This window comes from Cyprinus carpio, chromosome B10 (assembly GCF_018340385.1).
Source record: "Cyprinus carpio isolate SPL01 chromosome B10, ASM1834038v1, whole genome shotgun sequence".
Taxonomy (NCBI): Eukaryota; Metazoa; Chordata; class Actinopteri; order Cypriniformes; family Cyprinidae; genus Cyprinus; species Cyprinus carpio.
In genome coordinates this window covers 7,501,755-7,525,895 of record NC_056606.1, presented here as the reverse complement: position 1 = coordinate 7,525,895, position 24,141 = coordinate 7,501,755, and the positions used below count along the sequence as shown (strand labels likewise).

Genomic DNA, 24,141 nt, shown 5'->3' with positions numbered 1-24,141 from the left:
GACAGAAACCGAAAACTATTCAAGCTGTCATATTTCACCCTGTACAAGCAAAAGCAGGTGACATTTATATTCTGTAGGAGACGACAGAGACATTTTCAAGGCTTTGTTTTTCTTTCTGAACTCTTATATAATAGTAAAAGTGCCCTCGTCTATATTTTTAAACAAAAGATAAATCTGGGTTAAGTATAATTCCACATTAGATCTCATGCCCTTATAAGCCTGGTGTCTCAGTGCTGGAGCGCATTCAAAACAGGGAGTAGCAGTACCATAAAAAGCCATCCGCATGTACGCACACACACTTCCACACAAGCATAGACTGAGATAATGCATGTGTAATCTCAGTGGAATGCACGGTTTCAGAGCCCCAGCTGTACCCGAGCACAAAACACACAGGTTATAATCCTCATCCGCTGCATGCGTGTATGAAACAGAGTACAAGTACATAATAGACTGATCTTTGGTAGAAGCGTCAGGTCAGGCCACATGTGCGCTATGTTGTGTGCCTTTTGTAGTTCTTTAGTCATTTACAGTGAAAATGCTTGAAATGTGAAAGTTTCTATGGTATCTTCTTTTTAGTCTTGACGAGGCCTTTCTCTGCTAGGCAGCGGTAAAACTCCTGGATATACGTGTACACACACTTCCAGTCTGGCTCTCGCATCCGCATCAAGTCATCAACGTCAAGCAGGGGAGGACAGTCAGCTAGTGTCCTACACGTATAAAGAAAATTAAGCCTATTTTTAGGACCATTATGTTTTTTTTTTGTTTGTGTTTTTTTTTGCATTGTGACATTATTTTCATGACTCAAGTACATTTTTGTTGCAAAATACCTAAAGCACATTTCCTCTGCTTACCACACATTTCTCATTACAATAGTGATATCTTCATTAAATTATTTATGCGGAAAGATAAAAAATTTAAAAGTTCATTTGAAAATTAAGATTAATAATTTTAAAATAAAATAAATAAAATTAAATAAATAATTTAAAAATTAATTATCTTATTAAACACACTTATTTAAATACATTATAATTTAGTTATAATTGAAAATCTATTATAAATAAAATTAATTACATTAAATAATATATTGAACAATTAAATATATTGCATTTATTACTATTATAATATAAAATTATAATATAGTATATAATTATTATAATATTTCTTTCGTATTATGATATTATTTTATTTGATAATTTTATATATATTTTTTACTATTTCTTTCTTTTTGGGGGTTGGGGGTGAGGGGGGGAGTATGTCCTGAACATTTCTTTATGAGACATAAAGGTGGATGCAGTAAATAGTGTCTTACTCTGCAGTCTTGAATGCCTTCTCAAAGTTGGCCCTGCGATCATAGGGGTCGAGAGTGCAGTATTCAAAGCCCTCTGGGAAGAACCTGTGCACCAGGGCACAAAACGCCAGACCGTCTGCCCAGCTAGACGAGAAATTTTGGATGTTCACGCCCTAAACATAGAAACAAGTATAAGAGGGAGAATCACAACAAAGCTGTGAAGAATAAAAAATAAATAAATAAAAAAAGAGTGTTTTGCTAAAACAAAGCCCATTTTTAGTACCATTAGGTTTTTTGCATTATTTAAATGATAAAAGACACCCACCACCACACAAAAAAAAAACATTAATAAAAAACAATACAGTTTTGGGAATCAAAATTTACATAAAAATAAAATTTGAATAAAAAACAATACAGTTTTGGGAATCAAATTGAGTATTTACAAAAATTGAATGTAAATGTAATTTTCAAATAAATTAAATAGGTTTGATTTTCCTTAGATTTTGTTGTGAAATGTGACCTGGAGGCTGGAGCTTTCCATTAGATTCACACAGGGAGACTAGCAGAGCCCGAGACATGTAGCAAAACAGAAACTGTTTGATTTGATCTTATTTTGTCCTTTCAGGCCCACCTCATATGGTTCAGTCTTGACCCGGCACCAGTCCAGCAGCATCTGTTTGACATCTTTGGTATTTGGGCCCCCGACCGCCGAGCTGCCCGGCACTTTAACCCTGGCCACATGGGACTGAGCCAGGCTTCAAGAGGAAAACAACACAATCAGTCAATGGGATACATCCCACGCTGTCATCCTGTCAGGCCTCTAGGAATGACTCACCTGCCCACAGTTTTCGGAGAGGATGTAGAGGTTGGTGGAGAAAATGATTTTGCCTGAGCTGTCCCTGTACCAAGGTGAAGTAAAAAGTAAAAGGTTATCAGAGCCTTGCAGATACAAGTGCAGTAAAAGTACATAGTGTTCGGAGCGTCATGAGTGATGGTCACTCACTGTGTGCATTGTACTGAGCACCACTCGGACCATTAGCAGGTTTCTGGTCCTTATTCAGTCCAGCAGCTGTCTTTCCTCCACCACCCTGCTGACGCAGGTTCTCCATTCGGGCCGCCCGCTCTCTATCACGCCGCTCTGACAGAAACAGAGAGGTTTCACTCAGAAAAAAAACAAACGAAATAATAGTTAACAAATAACAGCAGAAGTTTGTTTTCCTAAGTGTACTTCCTTTGGTTGTTTGTTTGATTGCAAGGAGTCTTAAAGGTGGAATCTCATGAAACCTCTCAAGAACATATCTGGCTTATTTTCACACACTACTGTTCAAATGTTAGGGTTAAGTATTTTTTTAATTTTTTTTAAACGAATACTTTTATTCAGCAATGACTCATTAAATTACAAAAATATGAAGCAGTGCATTTGTGATAATAATAAGAAATATTTCTTGAACAGTAAATCAGCATATCGGAATGATTTCTGAAGGATCATGTGACACTGAAGACTGGAGTAATGATGCTGAATTTTAAGATTTGATCACAGGAATAAATTACATTTAAAAATGTATATATTTCACATGAAAAATTGAAAATTATATTTATTATTATATAAATGCAAAATGATCTTAAGACAGTAATAACTGTTTTAATTGCATTATTTTATTACTTTGATATTTTGCTTTGTTCACTCTCAGAAAGGTACACTTTTGTGTACATATTAACAATATGGACTGTTTAGGTACAAAGGTGTGCATTTTGAAAAGGTACCGCCCCAGTGACAGATTTTGTTCCTTTTTTTCTGAGAGTGTTGCATTATTTTTGTGCCAATTAAAGACACTACTTATTATTTTTTTAAATGATACAAAAACTCTCATTCTTATTACTGTAATGCAAAAATCCCCTAATTTATTATTTCCTATATCATTATATATTATTGAGATTTGTAAAGTATTTTAAATGATGGTAGTATTTGTTGTACTGTCTTTAACTTTAACTTAATTTCAAATTCCTTGCATTAAAGTTTTAACAGTATGATAATACTAATAATAATGAATATGATAATGAGATAATGAAACTTGAACACTGAGAATAGTGAGAATTACAGATAAACTCAAAAATGAAATGTCCAGATTTATTACGGGAAGGAGAATTTCTGGGGGGGGGGGTTCTTTACGAAATTATTTTCATGCAACTTTATCACATTTCCACCCAAAAGTGGCATTAATGTATTACAAAAAATCTTATTGACACTGTTGAGCATTGCCCTGTCCAGATGCGTTTCCCCCACTTAATAAAATTAGCATAAATACTAAAGACAGAAAAGCATGAATTATACTTACAATAATGTCACAATAAAATGTAATAGTTGTAAAAATATTCTTCTTTTTCTTTTTGCTAAATATATTAATGTCTTTTGACTTAAATGTAATCCAGATTCCTGACAAGTTTTGTGAGATTCACCTAAAATAATGTCAGGAAGCACATTAGACCCAACAGACCATGTCTGAACCATATATACTGAATATGTGATGTTGACCCAGTCCTCACCCCTCTTTCTCTTCAGCAGTTCTCTCATGGCAGCGCGGATCATTTTCCTCTCCTCAAAATCCACAGCCTTATCTAGCTAGTACATGCAATGAACAGAAGGGAAACACTTTCCTGAATATGGTTAAGACAAACCATGATTACAAACCCACTGCGCCTGTAGTGCCATTAGTTGCCTCTTACCATATTATTGAGGATCTCTTCATCCTCTATAGCTGCCAGCTGTTCGGCTGTCAGGGGACCCGTCATATCAGGTTGCTCTTTGGTACCTGCCTCTAATGTTCCCTTCTCACCCTCCATCTTCAGTGACAGCTGGGACAGAAGGAGGAACAGGAGGTGTTGATGGAGCCAGGTTACGAGATGTGTGTATCTCCATGTGTGCGTGGGAATGAGGGAGTACGTTTATGGAAAATTGAGAGGAAGAGATTCTATCTGAATGCTTTGTGCGAGAGCTACTAGTACAGAGATATTTTGAAACCCCAAGAGGCTTGTTTGAAGCTACAAATTGCTAGTCTAATTAACTGCAGCCAAATTATTGGTTTGAGCGGCTTCTGAACAAACAGATTACATTAAAAAATATTTGTGTGGTTGTTTTTTCACATATTAAATGTCAAGCTGCTTCAGGCCACACATAATGATGACTGTTTGCATCCGTTCATGCAGAAAAGGACATCCAAAAGGCAACGTCCAAATATTCATCTCAGCATATACAGAAACCATGCTGGTTGGCATTGACATAAGCCAGTGCTTTAGGATGTGTTTCACACCTTCAAGGCAAAGATATCTGTGGAATAACATGCTTTATGATTGGAGAATATTTCCCATAGTTCTTTGCAGTGAGGACAGTGGACCCCAAAAATATTTAGACAATTAAAGGGATGAAAATTCTGTCATCATTCTCACATCGTTCCAAACATGTATGACTTTCTTTTTTCTTTGGAAAGAAGATCCCAGACAAATGGTAAATGAAGATATCATTTTTATTTATGTGTGAACTATCTATTTGACAGAAAATATCAAAAAAGAGTGTTTTGTAGGTTTAAATGATGAAACTATATATATATATATTTGTTCATGAAACTATGTTTGTTCTTATTTATTGCATCCCCCCAAAAACTGCTGCATTCGCTCACAAAAGTATAGAGCTCTATACATGGCGTGAAAATAAATAAATATATTGTGGCCACAACTTAAGCATTTATTCCCACAATTTATTAATTAGTTCCCTTGACGTAGGCAAATAATGGCTCCATTGTACTAATTTGTTCCCATGATTTTTTAATCAGCTCCCTCATTTTAGTTAAATTGTGGTGACAGCGTAACTTGATTAAAACGAGGGAACAACTACCCAATTTGGCCACTAAACGAGGGAATAGATGATTGCGCTTTGGGAATGAAATTCCCCCAAGAAACTCTGTGTTCTCTCACAACAGCATTGAAAAATAATTATTTCTCCCATCTCCCCCCATCACCATATCCCAGAACATATCCTATTTCTCCATAGTTGTCAAACATTAGTGGATCATGTTCATAGCTAATGCCTTAAACTACTCTGATATCTGTGTAGACCAAAAGTCAATGCAAAAGTGGCTCAGAAAATTGAATTAGGTTCTGAGAAAAGCTCTGTCAGCATTTTGAGATACAGATACACTTTCATCCTGTTGTATGTTAGTATGTGTGGGCTGAAGCTAGCAGAATAGATAATGTTGTCTCTGGATGCCATTATACAGTTTTACCCTAATAACACATAATAATGTCTGCGGAATTTATATAACCGCTCAAAAACAATTTGCACTTACTGTACACTGGTCTAATAGCTGTTAGGTAATCACACAATCACTACACTGAAAGATGGATGGAAATTCATTAGAAAAACAACAAAAAAGTTCTTGTAAAATAAGAAACAGAGAGATGAAGCTCACCGATCTCACTGCAGCTGTCCGAGAGGAAAGGTCTTGCGGTCTGATGTAGAAAGGTGAGCTGTGTGATCACATACACTCAACTCAACTCAACTCAGATGCTGGAGTGACTGAGTTTTTCAGAGTCTCTGTAAGAGCCCTCCCACCCCGACCCTCATCACCCTCTTCTGAAGGGACGAGGGGAAAAAAGTGGAAAGAGCAGAATGGGACATTTAGTATTAGTGACGTATTTGGCACTGCTTGTCCTGATCTTTCCTTACCGTCAGTTTTTACTCAGACGATAACACTGTCACTTTCAAAAGTGGCCTCGGAGTATTTATATGTTTGAAAACCAGAGGAAAGAAAACGTTGAGATAAACAGTGCTCCTCCAGCATGCTGTGTGTTGACAGTGATTGTATAAGCAGGTGGCCTGGCGCTATGCAGAACTAAACAGTGAATGAGTGGACAGATGGAGAACACTGCCTTATTAAGGCATAAGAATGATGTTGCCTAGCAGCACCTCCATGTTTACACCGATCAGGCACATCCTTTTTTCTTATGCAGACATAAACATGCTCATCGCAGTAGAAATGTCATTGGCACATGTACATTTTCACATTCACACAATTAGAGTATAATGGAGGCGTTGTAATGAAAAAGGAGTGTTTGGCTCCACCTCGTGGTGGCTGATTGTGGTCATAAGCTGGCAGAGACCAGCTAGCATGACACATGGAAACAGTGAAGGAGAAGGAAACCTTGGCTTAGACTGGATGTTCAACGAGTCATTGTGACTAATGTGGTATATTAGGCTAATTATACAATAGTGGTGCTGTTATAGTGACAGAGTCATGCAAAGGCACTTACAATGTAATGTTTCATAACTTTCAACATGGAGGAAATGCTAATTTTGCTAAACTGTGCAAAACTGGCTGCTGTCATCTCAATGAAAATATAAAGTTCAGTACAAGTTAAGCTTAGTCGACAGTCCCTGATAGCACACGTACATCACAGGGTCATCTTTTGATGTCTTCATTTACATCTGCAAGACATATTTTTAGAGTATTTGCTCGTCTGCAATAGGTTTATAGGACGTTTCCTATCAGATGTCAAATAGACGTCTATTAGATGTCTTTAAGATGTTTATGGTTTTGAATGTATTTAAACTGAGATCTTACAGACGTCTGTCAGATGTTTGTACACAGCAGATGCTTTCCAGATCAAGTGACGAAGTACATTTACTTGAATATCTGTACTTCACTTTATTGCATAACTATTGTATTATTTATTATTTTTTCTGGAAACTCATGACTTTATAGATTAAAACATCCTAAATTGTATTCCGAAGACGAACAGAGCTTTTACGGGTTTGGAACGACATAAGGGGTAAGTGAATAATGACAAAATTTTCATTTTGGGTTGGAGAATCCCTTTAACTTCACTACATTTGAAAGCCAAATATCATACTTTTCACTCAACTACATTTCTATTAAAGTCCTCGAAGTTAATATGTAGCAGCTTTGAAAGTCAGTGGGTGATTTCTTTCTTCTCTAACATGTGACTTTTTTTTGACAGCTTATAAGTAATCACTCTTGTAGGGTTAGGTGATGTGATTTCCCAGTCTTTTTGAACACTGACCAGTTGCAAATGTGATATTTACTGACAACAATTCAATAATAAGAAGTTAATATTGTGATACAGTATTTATTAGACATAATATTGTCTGATTTTGTCTGATTTTTGCTAAATTGTATAAATGAAAATATATTTAAAGCCACAGAACAACTGTTGTGCGTCTCTGAACAAAACTTTTTGACTTGAAGCAGCACTGTAAAGGCCGGTCTGTGTATGACATCAAAGTCCCGCCAGAGCAATTAGAGAGCATTTTTGAAATTTTTGTTTTGCTGTTAAAATAAATCTTGCTGTTTTGCTTTTTTGGTTAAAGCAGTTTTGCTTTTGTAAAGTTATACAGCTACAGTTGTGTTGCCGGGGTTTAAAGCAGGTTTGATTTTGGGTTTTTTTTTTCTTACAGTTTCACTATCCACTCAGTTCAAATGTGGATGAATGGCTACACATAGATGTGTGTAGACACTGCCAGAGCTGTGATCTGAGATCACTACCATACTGGTTTTGTGGCGGTGGGTAGGAGTGTTAAATACATTTTTTATTTTTGTATCGTCAACTTTGTTTAATTTCTATAGGTTTTTAACTTTCTAAAAGCTCTCCAGTCCAAAGATACTACAAGCTAGCAAGTGTATTCAGTAGCTGCGCTGTATTGTAAGCTGCTTCAGAGGCATAAGGTATTGCCAGTATTACATACAACAGTAATAAAACAAAGAAAAAGAAATAAAAAAAAGAAATTAGCTTTTTTTTTTTAATCACTTGTAATGGAGTAAAGTACTTGTGTACTTTTACTTAAGTAAAAATCTGTCTTTACAACTTTCACTTGCAATGGAGTAATATTTGACCAGCAGTATCTGTACTTTCACTCAAGTAATTGAGTTGTGCACTTTGTCCGCCTTTTGTGTGGTTGTGACACCAACAAAATTGTACATTTTTATATAGCTTCACACAAAAAAGATTGGTAAGTGAAATTTTGTTAACATGCATATTGTTTGCTAAGCTATGTAAATAGCATTTTAAATGGCCCCTTTCACTTCCATTTTAAGTTTCGAACAGTATTTTTTATTTATTTATTTTTAAACAGGAAAAAATTTCAGGCTATACTAGAACACTATCATGCTAGCATATTTTAAACACATTGCTAACATGTTTTAACATGTGTTTCTAGCAGGTTTTAACACATTCATAACATGTTTTTTGCATATTTCCAATGTTTTAACATGCTGCTGGCATGTTTTAAACACATTGCTTCCCACGTTTTTACATTTTTAGCATGTTTTAACATATTTCCAATATTTCAACACATTGCTAACATGTTTTAACATGTTACTAGTATTATTTTGCTAGCATGTATCTAGCATGGTTTAGCATATTTCTAAGGTTTACATGCTACTAGCATGTTTTAACACATTTTCTACCATATTTCTACATTTTTATCATGTTTTAACATATTTCTAACATTTCAACACATTCATAACACAATACAACACTACAATATTATAATATAATTTACGTAGCTAAATGTATCTATCATGTTTTAACACATCCATATAACATGTTTTAGCATGTTGTTAGGATATTTTAACACATTCCTAACATGTTTTCGCTGTTGCTAACATGTTTCTAACATATTTCTAACAAATTTTAGCACACTGCTAGCTAATACTAAAATAGCATGCTGCTACTATATTGACGTGTGACAGCAGAAGGCATGAGACTGTTTTTTGTAACAGTATATTAACAACTTTTCATGATTGTAAAATACATAAATATAATAAAATAAGCATTTACATCTGATATTTTGCTGACATCAAAAACCATATATACACAGGAGCCATACAGTTATGCAAATCGTCAGTGCAATTTTGCGCTGCAACCAATAAAAGACCCATCAAAACCATCAGTACCACGACTGTCACTCTATGTTCAGAGATCTTAGCATTCAAAACATTATCCAGTACATTAGTGACCCAGTAAAATGTCAACAAATGCCATCACAGGAATAAGCAATAACATCTGAGGTATTTATCTGACAACCCTCCCCTCATGTTTGATGGCGAAGAGTAAAAAGTCAGAAACATTGCTTTCATTCTGTTGATAATCATTTTATACTAATTGCAGTTAACTGCTGTGCTTGTGGTACAGAGATACTGGACAAACATTATACAGTATGAATATGCAGTGTCGCGTTTAGTGATAAGGTGCAGTCACTTTAGAAAAACTTCAGAGAAAAAGCGATGTACGAAGCAGAGTTTACACTCATGTCACCTTTAAACAAATCAACTTTCTGTTGGTCAGGGAGGTGAATATGCATGAAGAATTTCCCAACCAGTCCCTGCTGAAATAACTGGATTTTGTTGATCAACAGTAACCGGACAGCTAGGCTGTTTAATGGGCCATTTTGAAATCATGACCATAGGCCATTAACCATTACCTGCACAGCCGATTAATAGAAGTGTTAGGGCCCCCTTGAGTAAATTTCAAATATACCACCCTTAACAATGGATTACAATAAATAATATTGATCTTGTGTGATGCTTTTTCTATGATGCTGCTCACTAGAAGTGAAGTAATGAGTGCTAACACCGAAGCATGAATGGACAGTTGAGACCTTAATAAATAAAGCTTGAAAGGCTGGTGTTTCCTAATGAAATCAGCCCTCAGGCAGGCACACTTGAGTCAGTGTAGGCTTTTATCATGGCTCCATAAGACTGCCTAAACGTCAACACCCACTGGAGATACATTCACATCCTCATTCATTTCCAGTTAGCCAAATCTAAGAACCCAAAAATGGTGTGAGTGTGTTGTTATGTCATACTAAACCCCAGCTATGAATTCCCCATCATGCTGGGAAAAAAGGCAAACTGCCTTCTATTTCTATCTTATGCACTTCAATTCAGTTATACACGAAGTCATAATAATAAATGCAAATCCACTTTCTATCCAGCAGATGGCAACCAAACTCTTCGAGGGAATGATCTTGCTCTGTACCTAGATCTATAACCTCTGTTAGTTTTTTTTTTTTTTTTTTTTTTTGTAACAGCATCAAAACACACAAATCAAAGTGGAGGGGAAATAATACTGTCCAGCAGGCATCAATAAAACAAATCCATAAAGAAACCAATGAAAAAAGATGAGCACCCACATTAATCTTATTAGAGGAGACGAGCAAGGAAGCCTTTAGTGGAGGATTAAAAGAGGACAATGAGAGAGAAAATATCATTTTGATTTCTCCTTAGAGATTATAGTGTGCTAAAGATGTTTTGAGACTCCTTAGAGAAAGCTATTCATAATTACCTGCACTGGGAATTACATAAGAGGCACCAGTTTAAACCTGCCTGCCTTTTCATAACATTATATATTTAAAAAATGTTCTCAGCTGTTACTAAGGGTGCATGTCAGTCAAGCTCGCCAGGAACATGCCCGATCAAATTTTACTTAAAAACAATCAATCTTGGAAAGAAAGTTTCTGAATAGTGCACCAAGCTGAATAAACGTGAACCCAAGTAAGGAGCCAGTAATCTTGCTCGTCTCCATTATGTAAACATAACCAAGATGAAAATTGATAGTGCTGTAACAAACAAAGGATATTTGTTTAAACATGGCATCCTACAGAAAGCTGCCCTAAAAGCACCGTCCCATATCACCAAATCAAGACGGCTGAGTTACAGTATCTAAAAAAACATTATTCCTATGTTTCTTTTTGTGTGTCTATCTCTAGTATTCAGAAAGTGGCAACAAGTCCAGTAACAGCTAAAGAGGACCAGAGCAAACGGAGCAGTTGTATTTCACAGTGCATTAGATAGACACACAGTCACAGAATGAATATGGCAGGATACTGGCGATGTTCCCGAGGCTCATGCAGGAGTTCACACGCACTTATAAGTGTGTGTTGGCAAAAACTGAGATAATAAAATCAAACAAACTGTTGCAGTCAGCATCTGCTAAAAAAAAAAGGCATGTGCTTAGCCAGTCAGTCAGTCTCAGAGCCCTGGTAGATGGTGCTTCTCCACTGAAAGGATGACTGAAATTAAATATATTGGCACAGTGAGGAGGTACTGGGGAAAACTACACCTCCAATATCACCATCATCACTACCGCCATCCAGGTATCTAATCAAACTCCATATTAAACAAGCTAACACTGGATGATGCTCAGTCTTCTGTTCCAAAACCTAGTGAACTGTCTATGTAAGACTGCATTTATTTGGCATCCTAGATTGCAAACATTGAATGTCAATATTAATTCATTCAAAACTGAAAAGTATCAATAAAACAGTTCAATTGAATTAAAAGTAGACTATTTTATCCAGTATTGGTGTGCTTTGTATTTTGCTTATTACAGTATCACAGTGTTAGCTTTGCAACATGCTAATGCCAAACTCTATGCCCAAAGTATACTTTGGTTTGTATGTGTGCAGATAGATTTTTCTAATTGCGCATGCTCTGTACGCTCAACTCACATGTGCATCTTGAAATTTTTTTTGCACTAATTAGTTTTTCCACAAGGTGGCAACCTTAAAATAGAAAAACAGACAACAACAAACACACAGCAACAACAATAGATGGCCATGCTGACGAGTGCTTGTGTGAAGGGAAAGCAATACACTATATTCTAGTTTAAACACGAGCAAAACTATTTATCACATCTCGGAAAAAAACAAAGCAGACACGACCAGGACAAAAATTTTGTAATGGCCACGTATACAGAGCATACTTCGGGCTTTAAAATCACTTGTGAGGTGAGTTTCTTGTGCGCTTTGTGTCACGAGTGCTGTTTGCGTCATAAACAAAATTGCTGCCAATGTAAAGCATTCCAGATTGGTTACGGTTAGGGGTCATTTTCTGTTAAAGTTTTTATTTTTATATTTTTCATTGTTATTTTTTTAAAGATTTATTTTGGCTGTTTTTGCCTTTTATTTTGATAGGACAGTATTAGACAAAAACGAACTCGAGAGAGAGAGAGAGACCGGTGCGGAAAGGTCCTCCAGCTGGAATTCGAACTCGGACGCCAGTAGCGCATATAATTTTTATATCGGCACACTGCCCACAAGGCTTTTAGTAATTTTGTTGTGTTTTTATAATTTTTAGTTTTTTTTTTTTTCAAATACGACTTTATAATTATGTTTTTATTTGTTTTTAATTTTTATTTTAGTACATTTTAGTATATATTTCAGTTTTGGCAACAACCTAAAAAAAAAAAAAAAAACTTTAGTTAACATTTCTTTTATTTCAATGAGCACATTTTTTTTGTTTGTTTTTTATGGTTTTAGTTAAGTTTTAGTTAACTATAATAACCCTGGCTAAAAACTTCTAAAGCTTCTCTTTTCCATCTAATGAAAGTGGTTGTGGACCAGAGAGAGCCATGACCACTTTTCACTTTCCTTGTACTTGTAAAGTCAGGAGTTTGGCTATAGACAGCAGTTCACTAGGTTTTGGAACAGCCTTTAAGTCTCTTCAGGCCATTTTCTCATGAACCTGATTCTCTGTTCTCTCGTTAGGTTCTTGCGCTGCTTCTGCAGATGATTCTCCCTCTGGAGTCTTTGATATGTTCGAGTCATTCTCCTTAACACAAACCACGTCCTCTCCACTGCCACCGGTTGGTGTCCTGGCTCTCCGTGTGTCGATGTAAGCTACGATGATCTCTGAGTTCTGGTAGATGATGATGCCTGAGAGGGTGAGAGCAGCTCCAACACAGCTAAGAGCCGTCAGCTCATGCCCAAACAGCAGCTGGGACAGCAGCAGGTTCCCCACCACGTTCAGGTTGCCCAGGATGTGCAGCGTGACAGCGGAGGTCAGGGTGATGACACAGCAGCTCGCCAGGTTGTAAAGCACTGAGCCCAGGCAGCTGAGAAGATGAAAACCCCAGAGGTGGTGGTCATACTGGAAGGGGGACTGCAGCGCGGCCCAGTTCTCCAGAACCAGGGCGGCGATGGCCAGGATGCAGAAGCTGGGGATGGCCATCAGATACAGTAGGAAGACAGAGTTGATCTTGCTCCTCCTGGAGCCAGTTGCCTGATAATTAATCATTATACACAAAAAAGTGTGTTAGTTTAGCTATTATACTGCTATATGTAGTTGCTCAGCACTGACACACATTTCTTGGCCATCTGGATTGTTATTTACTGAAGCACATGCTAAGATATAGTGTGACGCATATAGTAAACAACCTTAACCTCTGTGATGCAACGGTCACAACTAAAATAGTCCACTGAAATATAAATCCAACAGACGACCTAGATATACCACATGGAGCATCTCTCCTGGACCAAGAATGCAAAGTGGGTTGGTGAGTAAATTAATTACAAAAAATGTAGTATATATTTAAATGTTGTTTTTTAAGTGGAGCAGTGAGTAATCAGACTAATATTATGTTATAATTTGGCAAAATTATCTTTAGCCAATGCACTGTCATTCTTTGCAATTTAATTCAAATTTGTTGGAGTGGATGGCAGTAATATGTTCAATCTTAATATCTCATGGGGCCTGTAAATTGTATAAACAACTTTACAGTCAATTAATTCATTATTAAACATCTATGTAATTTAGTTAATTCAGTTTAAACACGTTTTCTGTATTTGTACCATATTTTATATTAATTATAATAATATGTATTATATTTATAATATAATTATATTATTTTAAATTATGCATTACATTTTATTTCTACATTGTCTGAACTTCTACATTAAATTTTCCATAATCACATTTTTGTTCAAATATCCCCCTTCTGTTTTTTTTAATTAATTAAATAATAATAACAATAATAGTAATATTGCTCCCCCTGACCAAATATTTTAATTATATATTTAATCATATACATCAAAATTTTTACATTCTTATTAACGTTCATCACTATTACACCCCCTGGTTTACAAAAATAATAAACTATTATTATTAATATTGTTATTATTATTATAATTAATAATAATAATAATAATATCACACCCTGAGCAAGACTAAAAATATTATAATTATTAATATTAGTAGTAGTAGTAGTAGTAGTAATATAATTATAATACGATCTGGCTTCAATGACATGGACTTGGTTCCTTCTAGTATTGACCAGTCATAGCTTTAGTTGTGGAGAACAACAAACAATGCTGACTTTGTTAAAAACAAGGCACTGCCCATTTAGGTTGCATGCAAACTGTAGGTTGTTGTGTAATCCTACAGTGACTAAGAATTTTCTTTGACACACTTAGCATTGAATAACATCAACATACATGGCTGCAGCTGTATGTGACGAGATATGTAGTCCTAAAAAGACTAAATGTGTACAAAACAGGTTCTGCCAGTAAACGGCAGACTCGCCTTTAGTCCGGTCTCACTCCTTGATGTTCTCAGGGCCAGGCACCTACAATAATTCCTCTAGGGAGGAAATCACTTAACTAATGGAGCTCAGCTGACTCTTATTTTAAGAAATCAAAAACAGTCAAGTATCCAATCCCTATCCGTTACTGTGAGGTCATTTGCTACTTGGTTAAAACAACAGAAGCAGCAGCGAGTGTCTAGAACAGGATGTGCCAGCTGTTGGCAGACAGGACGTTCTCCTCTCTGACTCAGACACACAATAGGAAGTTACATAGTTAAGAATATTTTCATTTGTCAAAAAAACAGCCGGTGGCTTTTTGAATGATGATTAAGTTAGATACAGCTTCAAACACCTTTCTAAAAAAAATTAACACAGGTTTTTATTGTCAAACTGATCAGAGTTATGAGAAAGCGCACTAGTCATCCGACTCGCGAACAAATCGCTCTTGTGAACCGATTCATTTTGGTGATTCAATCAAACCGATTCGAAAGGTGTTATGAATCACTTGCCTTGTTTAGGAATCTGAACACGTTACTTTGACCTATTCATTTTTATGACATTTTCCAGTTCGTGTTCACTGGATTATATCTTACAAAAAAGCTGTTTATATCCAATTAAATAATTTAAAGCTGAACACGAGACTAGTGTCACTTTAGAAGTTTTAACATTTACCTCAAAAAAAACAAAACAAAAAAACCTTTGTTGTTACACATTTGAGTTAACATTCATTAAATCGAATCGTTCGAATGAATTCGGTTCACTTATATGAATCGAACATTCTCAAAAGCTTTATTACTTTATTAAAGCACACTTTTCCTCTTGTATATAATTTTTTCTTGTATTTTTTATTTACTGTGTATTATTATTATGTTATTGTTGTGTTGTACTGGTTTATTGTATTTTTGCTTTCCTCTGTGTTTTTGATTTAAATATTTCTCCTTCTACCCTGGTTAATAAAACATAAAAAAAAAAAAAAAACGTACTTTGTTGAATGCTTTTTACGCCTCTTAACATAGTGGCGGCGAACACAAACAGGCAGCCGATCTGGTCGAACTGGACCTCTCCCATGATGCTGAAGGACGCCCCGAGACAGATGGGCATCATCGCGGTGTACTTCAGGATGTGGTGCTGCTTTCCCAGAATCAGCGTGGAAATAGCCAGCGTGAACAGCGGCGTTGTGGTGTAGATCATCTGCGCGAACGAAAGCTGCACATAATTGAGTCCCACGTTGCCAAACGCGATGCTGGCGCAGAAGGTCAAGCTCAGCAGGAACACTTTGCATTTGGCGCTGGTGGTTAAATCCTGCTCTCCGACGCCTCGGTGCTGGATCATCCTGCACTTGATCAGTCCGTAGTCCACCACGATCGCCGTCAGCATGTGGAGGGATGACAGAAGCAGCGCGTAATCGAAATTGTACACGGCAAATATCCATTTGTTGAGGCTGGATATGGTGGTGCCCGTCACCAGCCACACGGACACAACGAACATAAGGTGCAGCATTTCTGGGGGTTGCCTCCTCCTGTCCCCCGCGTCCCGGGTCTCCTCGCTCTTGGTGGAGGGGCCATCGGCACTGATCATGTTCGCTTCATCTTCGCACCTGCAGGGTAAACACATATTGAGCTCGTAACATTAATACATCACTCATCAAACACAGTGGCGTTATTAGACGAGTCGGAAGTATTCATTCAGTCTCTGTTGAAGGAACTGAATCCGATGTGATGTCCTGCCTGACTCAACCCGCTATAGCAACCGTGTGTTTTGAAAGCGGACAGAAACAACATCCCGGCTTGTCTACACGTGTTATTATGTGTTGTGGGACTGATTTGTGACGTAAGGCCTGGGAGCGTATTTTGGGCATGAGCAGTAGCGGTGTTTCATTCGTGAACGAATTCGGTTCGTTTGAACGAATCTTTTATAATTCTTGGAAATGGCATACTGCTTTTACTATTTCTGATATTCCACTCTTAATATGGTATAAATGGTGAGAATAATATGTTATAACGAATTCATTCACTTGCGCAGGGACGACTTCAGGTGCCACAAGAAGTGTTAATATTTAGTGAAAGAAGTTTAGATCATAATAACTAAAACTAAATAAAAATATATATAAATAAAAACCAGATTTAAACGAGTAAATACATGCATAAATAAATAATAAATGCAGTACTATAACATGGTAGAAAACCGTAATAATAAAATTATTTAAATAACAGAAACAAAATATTTTCCCAAAAATATTTTACACACGTTTATAATATACATTTTTCAAAATATAAACACATTTCAGTGAACCATTCATTAAATCAAACTGTTCGAGCGAATCGTTTGCTTAGGCTAAATTAATCTAACATTCGCTTCATTAAGCACCCTTTTCCTCTTGAATACTATTTTTCTTGTATTTTTTTAAATATAATTTTTACTGTACTGTATATTATTCTTTTATATTATTATTAACATTATATTTTATATTATTATTAAATCAAATTAGACTAAATTAAAGAAGGTTAGACCAAAACAACTAAAACAAGTCAACTAGATATAAATAAAAAAAATATATTAAAAAAATAAAAACACACACAAAAAAAAAAAAAAAACACAACAATAAAACAATAATAAAATGTTTATAAAAAAAATAAAACAAACAAAAAAAAAAATAAATACCAAACAAAATATATTTCACACACATTCATAATATTATTTTTTCTAAATAAATAAATAAATTGTTTCTTTATTCAATAAATTATATACCCAGACTTAAAGGGACAGTTCACCCAAAAATGAAAATTGTGTCATAATTTACTCGCCCTCATGTCCTTTCTAACCAGTATGACTTACTTTCTTTTGTGTAACATAAATAATGTGAGAAAATGGTAATCAAAACAGTTTGGTTACCAACATTTTTCTAAATATCTTCTTTTATGCTCTGCAAAAGTAAGAAAGTCTTAAAAAGACATGAGGTGAATTACAAACAGAATTTTAATTTGTGGGTGAACTATCCCTTTAAAGAATCATTTGCGAATGAATCATTTGATTCAAAAGATTCGAGTCACTGCAATGAATCCCCACCACCGTACACACAGTAGGAAAATTATAATTAAGCCAGTCGACCAATCAGAAATGGGCTCATGTTCCGCTGCCGGTTTTAGATTGGTAACACCTAGTTTATTCAAAATACTGTATTAAAATGGTTCGTTGTAAGCAAATGCTAAACAAATGACGGCTATGTTGGATAAACAGTGGAATCGCTCAAGGCTTTCGTCGCTGATTTCACTGATCGCTGGCTTTTAGCTTGACAGCGCAGCAAATGGTCGCTCTGTGGTCCGCTATGGAGGCTTATTTCATACACCATCACGTCATGCCCAGCCAAACTAAACAAAAAAAAAATCACATTTCATGTCAGAACTAAAAAAAAGCAACATTAACCTGCATGAACTGAGGTCGTACATATGGCGCTGGTCGATGACGTCTACGTTCTAGTCACCGCAGCATCATTTTCTGTCCCGTTTGTAAATGTTATATTCATGGAGGTTGTTCAAGCCAAAACCTTTGTGTATTCTGTATATTCCTTATCCACTACTAAGGCTGCACTTGTCTTGATCAGCACATCGTAGTAACGCTAACAGTCACGTCCAGTGAATCATGAGAGCAAAACGTTTCCTTCTAACGTTAATGCTGATGAATGACTCTCGTAGACCTCACGCAGGCGTTTAGCGTTCTTACAGAGGATATAAACACATCGGTCCGCGTCAACACAGTATAATACCACATTAAACAGAGCCCGATTCATCAGTATTCACCATGTCCAATAAGAACAACCGTATTTCCCTGGTCTCTTACCTTATCCCCGCACGGCTGAAGCTAGATGTGTTTAATTATATCCTGCGCGCAGAGATCATCGGCCAGTTGTCGGCAGATCAGCTGTGCTATACGTCACCGCGAAGCGTCTGAACACAGCGAGCCATCGCGTGCTGCTGCTGGCACGTGGACACTCGCTTTTACAAAGTATGCCTGAACACCTCGAAGAGTGCTTGTTTGTTTCGTTAATAACAGGTGTATCGTTTTCTATATGCTATATGGCTATATTTCTAAATAACCATAGCTTTTTATTTTCCCTCATTTAATTTAGCTTCTTTGGATGGTTATTAAAGGAATAGTTCACTCAAAAATAAGAATTTGCTGAAAATGTACACACCCTCAGGCAATTCAAGTAGTTTCTTCCTAGGAACAGATTTGGAAAAAAATTGCATTACATCACTTGCTCAGCAGTGGATCCTCTGCAGTGAATGGGTGCCGTCAGAATGAGAGTCCGAACAGCTGATAAAACATCACAAGTCTACAATCCATAATATTGTTTTTCATGCGAAAAAAGACTTATCATCTGAATCAGGAGAGAATTATGTACAGACCAAAGAGTCAAAAACAGGTCTAAACAAAAATTTTACTGGAAGAAGCAAATTATGGATTCATATTTTGATTGTTTCTTAGAATTATTCATTTGTTTCTTACAAACACACAGCTTTTAATTTCACAAGACATTCATTGATGGACTGGAGTGTTGTGGATAACTTGTGAATTACTGTGATGTTTTTATCAGCTGTTAGGACTCTCATTCTGACGGCACCCATTCACTGCAGAGCATCCAGAATCTCATCTACATCTTTGAGGGCCTGAGAGCAGTGGTGTAATGTAACGAAGTAATAATACTTCATTACAGTACTTAAGTATTTTTTGGGAGTATCTGTACTTTTACTTTGGTGTATTTTTTTTCACTCACGTTTCAACTTTCACTTTTACTCCACTACATTTCCTAATTAAAATGTAACTTCTACTGCGATACCATTTCCCTAAGCATATTTGCATTTCTAACCACAAAATAAAGTCGGAAGAAACAACTGAAACAAAGACATAAGGAGAACAGCAGGTTTTGACGAATCAGTGGTCTGGTGCTTGCAAGTTAGACCTTTGGTCAAGTGAAAACCAAAGGCTGGCACAAACCGGTCTCCCATTTCATTTTCCAGTCAAGTCGCGGTTGGGGTGTGCGATATACAGTATATCGTCTTCTGCGAATAAATATGATAAAGTGTTGTTGTAATGTTGTGCCATCTGACATTATTGAGTAGCTATGCTCACAAAATCACACACAGAGAGGTGCACACATGTGATTTATTAAAGTTCTATTAAAACTCAAAATTCAAGGCGTTTTAAAATTGTAGATGGCAAAAAAAATGTCTCTGCTATTTTTTTTATATTTATATAATAATATATCACACAAACAGTGACCGTCCTTTTTTTTCTTACCAGATATCAGCATGACAACAAAATGTAATAATCATTTTATACATGTTAATAAAGTTAGCATTTAAGTGAAATTTTAGACACAATATTGACTGTTTCCGCTAAACTTTTTCCAAAGAAAAGAGTTCCAAAACAAAGAATCGCAGCAATGTTTTGCAGCTTTTTGAACAACACTGGTTGTGACTGAATGATTCAGTGACTCACTCTTTTCTTCCTGAATGAATCAGCCGTTTGAATGAATCGGTTGAATCTCAATGACTCACTCATTAACAGTCACGTGCTGCCACCTATTGGCGGTTTTAAATTCACATTTGCCTGTTGTTTTTTTCAGTGTTTAATGGCAGTGCCTTGGTTGGTTTTTCACATCATCCTAAGAGTGGGCAACATAATAAGTTTGGAACAATTTGTAATAACAGCAGTGATACAATAAGTTGTTCTAAAGTAGTGTCACTATATGGCCTGAGATATCTCTCAAAAAGTAACCATTTATGCACTTTTCATGTCAGTGCAGCCATCAGGAAGGCTAAGGCATTTGAGTCATTGTTAGGAAAAGCTCGTCAAAAATGTTTAGGCAGGTGTCAAAGTTACAACTGGTAACTTGACAGTATTACAAATGTAAAATTTAAGCTACAGTTTGGAATGAAAGTCTACTGTATTGTTTGAAAATGCACAAGGGCGTTGGCACCAAATTGTCCTTTTTAGGCATATATCAATTCAATAGACCAGTAGTTATTTACTGTATGAGTTACAGATTGAAAGAAAAAGAGATTGCATTACATAGCATCTAGTGATACGTAGAAAGTGCAACAACAAAATAATTTACAGTGAATGGAAAGAAAGCGTCAGAAAAGGATGAGTAAAAAAACTAGCCTAGAAAAAACAAAGGAAACAACCCTAAGGACTACAACTTTGCCCGCCAACTGTTCTATTGTCCTCTACATCCATGTCTTTGTCGGCCCCACTATTCTCATCAATCACACCGGTATGTATCTGAATGCAAAACGAGGAAGAACGATTTTTGGCATGCCCTATCCATCCTCTTGCAGGCTGTCTAAGTGATTGTCACATGCTGCATCCATTGCAGCGCTAGAAGGGTCATCTGTGTGTGTGTGGGATGAGCGATCGTACACCTTCACCTCCATGCTGAAAAGAAGCAAATTGGGTTGGAATGGTGGAATCAAGGTGGGAGGCAATTTTGAGCATCCCGGGTGGGTCACGAGCAATTGCCTTATGAGGTTTTGATCGATGGACAAATAACATAATCACAAAATGACCACATACTTTAAATTCTCTACATAGACCCATCTCATTATTAGTGATGCGAGCCCGTAGAGAGTGTCGCATTAAAAGTGAGTAGATGCTGGGTATTTATGGCCCTAGCTGGATATGGGTTAGGACGCAATGCTCCGGAAATAGCAGAACCCCATGTGGATTGATATTCCTCCCCTTGGCCTCCCCCACTGTCAACAGTTGCTCAAATCCCGAGACATTCCGAACCCCGCCTTCTGCCCTTTGGTCAGGTTGAAGCCCAGCCTCATCCACGGCTATACATATCTGTTGGGAGATGGGTTCACTTGAGCTTCAAACTCCAGTAATAACTATATCCCAGGAAACAAGCAGTTGAATTTGTTTTTGGTAAGCGAAGAGTGACTATAAAATCGTTACATATATTGCCAGGTGTTCCTTCCACAGCAATTGGAAAAGTGGCAATGGCTTACTGTACTATGTATCACTATAAAAATGTTGCTGTAAAAATTAGTTACATAGATATATGTGTTACTGTAAATATGGTACCAGTCCAGTCCTTAACTACGTACTCATTCCTTGGGAAACTGGTACCGTGCTACAGCTGTTTTCTACTCATCTGGTTTCTGTGCATCAACCCATGTCGATGGTTTGAGATGCTACCGTATGGATGTTTTCAAAGACATCGTTGTCTTCCTATAAGGTCCTTTGTATTTCCCTGAGTCTCAATCATTATTGTCGGCCCATGTGCAAATGCCTGCTTCGAAGTTAGGTAGTTGTTGAAAAGAGGCTGTACTCTGCCAACGGTTTGAGGGGTCAATCTTGCGGGGTTCCTAATTGCTGGGGACAATGGACCCCTTGGCATAGTGAATGCATTCGCACAGGCTTTTAGAACAAACATATGTGCAAGTCGCGACATTTTACTGTCCTAAAAACATACCAGTTTGTGGCCGACACTTTTGACATGCTAAACTCGTGCAGTATCTTGTATCGTGCATAGAGTATTATTTTCCTGTATGCTGTGAAATACAAGTGGTCACTTACTGTATCAATGATTATATAGGGAAGCTAGTAAACAGTAAAGCTTGTAGAACACGTAAAGCCCGTGCACCTGTGACATGGTTGGATACATACCTGTTCTCTACTTCGGGCACTGAACGGACGTTGAAAACTAATGGATACGGAGAATTGATTCCCAAATAGCGGGCGTGACAGCCATCAACCGGCTTCAGGCAAAAAGCAAGGCCATTGGAGAGAACAATCAGGGTTGCTACAATAAACTCAAGGAACGTGGGCTTTAATGTATACAATCAGATATTAGCGCCGATGTCCTCATTTCTGCCTTTCGGTCCTATTTCCTCTGTTTCCCGGCACCCCCACATCCTTGTCCCATACTTAGTTCATCCCTCTGGAATGATGGGCTGTGGACCTGTTGGCGTTTCTGGGCCAACCATTATGTAAATTGCCAACTCTGTGTTGATATTCTGTCTATATATACTACCCCAGTGCTTGTTCATGAGATGCACCTTTGACAACTTGTTGATTGTGATTTGAACTAACACTTTACATTTCCTTGAGTGAGGTCAATTTTCACTCTGCACGATTCATCAATTCACGTTGTTGTACAAAAAGGTTCTAAGAAATGTGTTTTAAAACTAGTGCTTGACATGTATTTATGGGACAAAGTAGGTTTTTAGTTTTTTGTTCAACAATTTGCAAATGGCTTATGCAAGGAACTAATGCCTAGATGTTTGAGTGGGTGGATAAGACTAGTTGCGAAGAGGGAGAACTATAATACAATTTTGCAAGGCATACAATTGACATTTAGCTCCTGATACTGTAGGTAGAACCACAGAGAACAGGTGCTAATCATTGCATGGCAAGGTACAAAAGATCATCGACAAACTTGTTCAAAAGAATGAGCAACGGGGTTTATGATGTGTATTGATAATTGGATGAGTGGAGTTGTACAGTCGTTTTGAGAGAATTTCATTCTGTTTGTTGTTAGAAATTGCACCATCATTATTTATGCATTTGAAATCATTTCAAATATCAGTAATCGGTGTTTTATGTTTAAAACAAAGCATTATTTATGCATTTGTAACTGCAGGTTAAATGCATCCATGTATCCTCTGAGATCTATTAAAATAGTAAATACATCTAAATGCCATTTCAGACGCAGATTCTTGAAATGTTTTCTTCTGTTGGAATGAAAGATACATAGTACTGGATGAAGTGCCTCATGCTTAGTTACTCAAAGATACAAAATGAAAGAAAGGGTTAAAACTGAACACACATCTTGCTATTCAAACTGTGAATAAACAATTTTTAATGTATTTGCTCCTTTTTCCATTTTGCATTTATTCGTTACTTTTACTTTTAGTACTTAAGTACGTTTAATATTGCGAAAAAAATAAGTATAATTAATTATAATAAGTAAGTATAATAAATAGTATAACTATCACATACTTTAAGACTTTTACTCAAGTAATATTCTAAACGATGACTTCAACTTCTACCAAACACACTAAAACTCTCAACATATCATTACCCTTTGTACATTTATGTCCTTATCTGTTAGTCAGCCTGAGTGTGAGTACATTTTAGCAAATTTTCATTTTGGAGTGAAGTATTCATTTAAATGCCTGGGATAAAATCTGCCTTTCTGAACCAGTGGATCAGGATCTTCCATTAGTGGGAGTGTTCAGTGTGCAACAGTACTGTGACTATAAAGAGAATCGACTGAGAATATTGTCACACATTTATTTTATATAGTATCGATGTGGAACAAAACATCGAGACATTTTATCAATGTTACATGAAAAAATATTCGAGTGCAACTACAGCTTAAAAGAGTCTGGTTCAAAATACAAATGCAAAACATTGAGATAATGTAAAAATAAATGAATAAATAATTCACTTTCATATTCACCCTGTAG

The 24,141-nt window shown here is 36.5% G+C and overlaps 2 protein-coding genes across 3 annotated transcripts in view; both read right to left on the bottom strand.

Moving 5' to 3' along the window:
- Positions 1-18,722, bottom strand: part of LOC109071181 (solute carrier family 35 member E4-like) — a 224,911-nt gene extending 206,189 nt beyond the window's left edge. The window contains exons 1-2 of one of the 2 annotated variants that reach the window (XM_042732324.1): positions 18,500-18,722; positions 15,646-16,259 (exon numbers count right to left, since the gene is read on the bottom strand). In XM_042732324.1, coding sequence (XP_042588258.1) covers positions 15,646-16,240 — 595 coding nt within the window. In that variant the 5' untranslated portion in view covers positions 16,241-16,259; positions 18,500-18,722. Of the gene's footprint in view, positions 1-15,645; positions 16,611-18,499 lie in introns of those variants that run through there. The other variant, XM_042732323.1, reaches the window with a different exon arrangement.
- LOC109069683 (smoothelin-like) lies at positions 122-6,003 on the bottom strand. Its single transcript, XM_042732330.1, has 8 exons — positions 5,752-6,003; positions 4,013-4,141; positions 3,833-3,908; positions 2,292-2,426; positions 2,124-2,187; positions 1,920-2,043; positions 1,310-1,461; positions 122-707 (listed from the first exon to the last, which is right to left on the bottom strand). The coding sequence occupies exons 2-8, from the start codon at positions 4,127-4,129 to the stop codon at positions 557-559; spliced, it is 819 nt and encodes a 272-aa protein (XP_042588264.1). The 5' UTR covers positions 4,130-4,141; positions 5,752-6,003; the 3' UTR covers positions 122-556.
- Positions 18,723-24,141: the final 5,419 nt, after the last annotated feature.

Coding starts and splice junctions, on each gene's coding strand:
- LOC109069683 (XM_042732330.1), bottom strand. CDS start 4,129: ATGGAGGGTGAGAAGGGAACATTAGAGGCAGGTACCAAAGAGCAACCT. Junction 1,462..1,919: donor TCAAGACTGAACCATATGAG/GTGGGCCTGAAA, acceptor TTCTATGTTTAG/GGCGTGAACATCCAAAATTT. Junction 708..1,309: donor AAGGCATTCAAGACTGCAGA/GTAAGACACTAT, acceptor TTATACGTGTAG/GACACTAGCTGACTGTCCTC.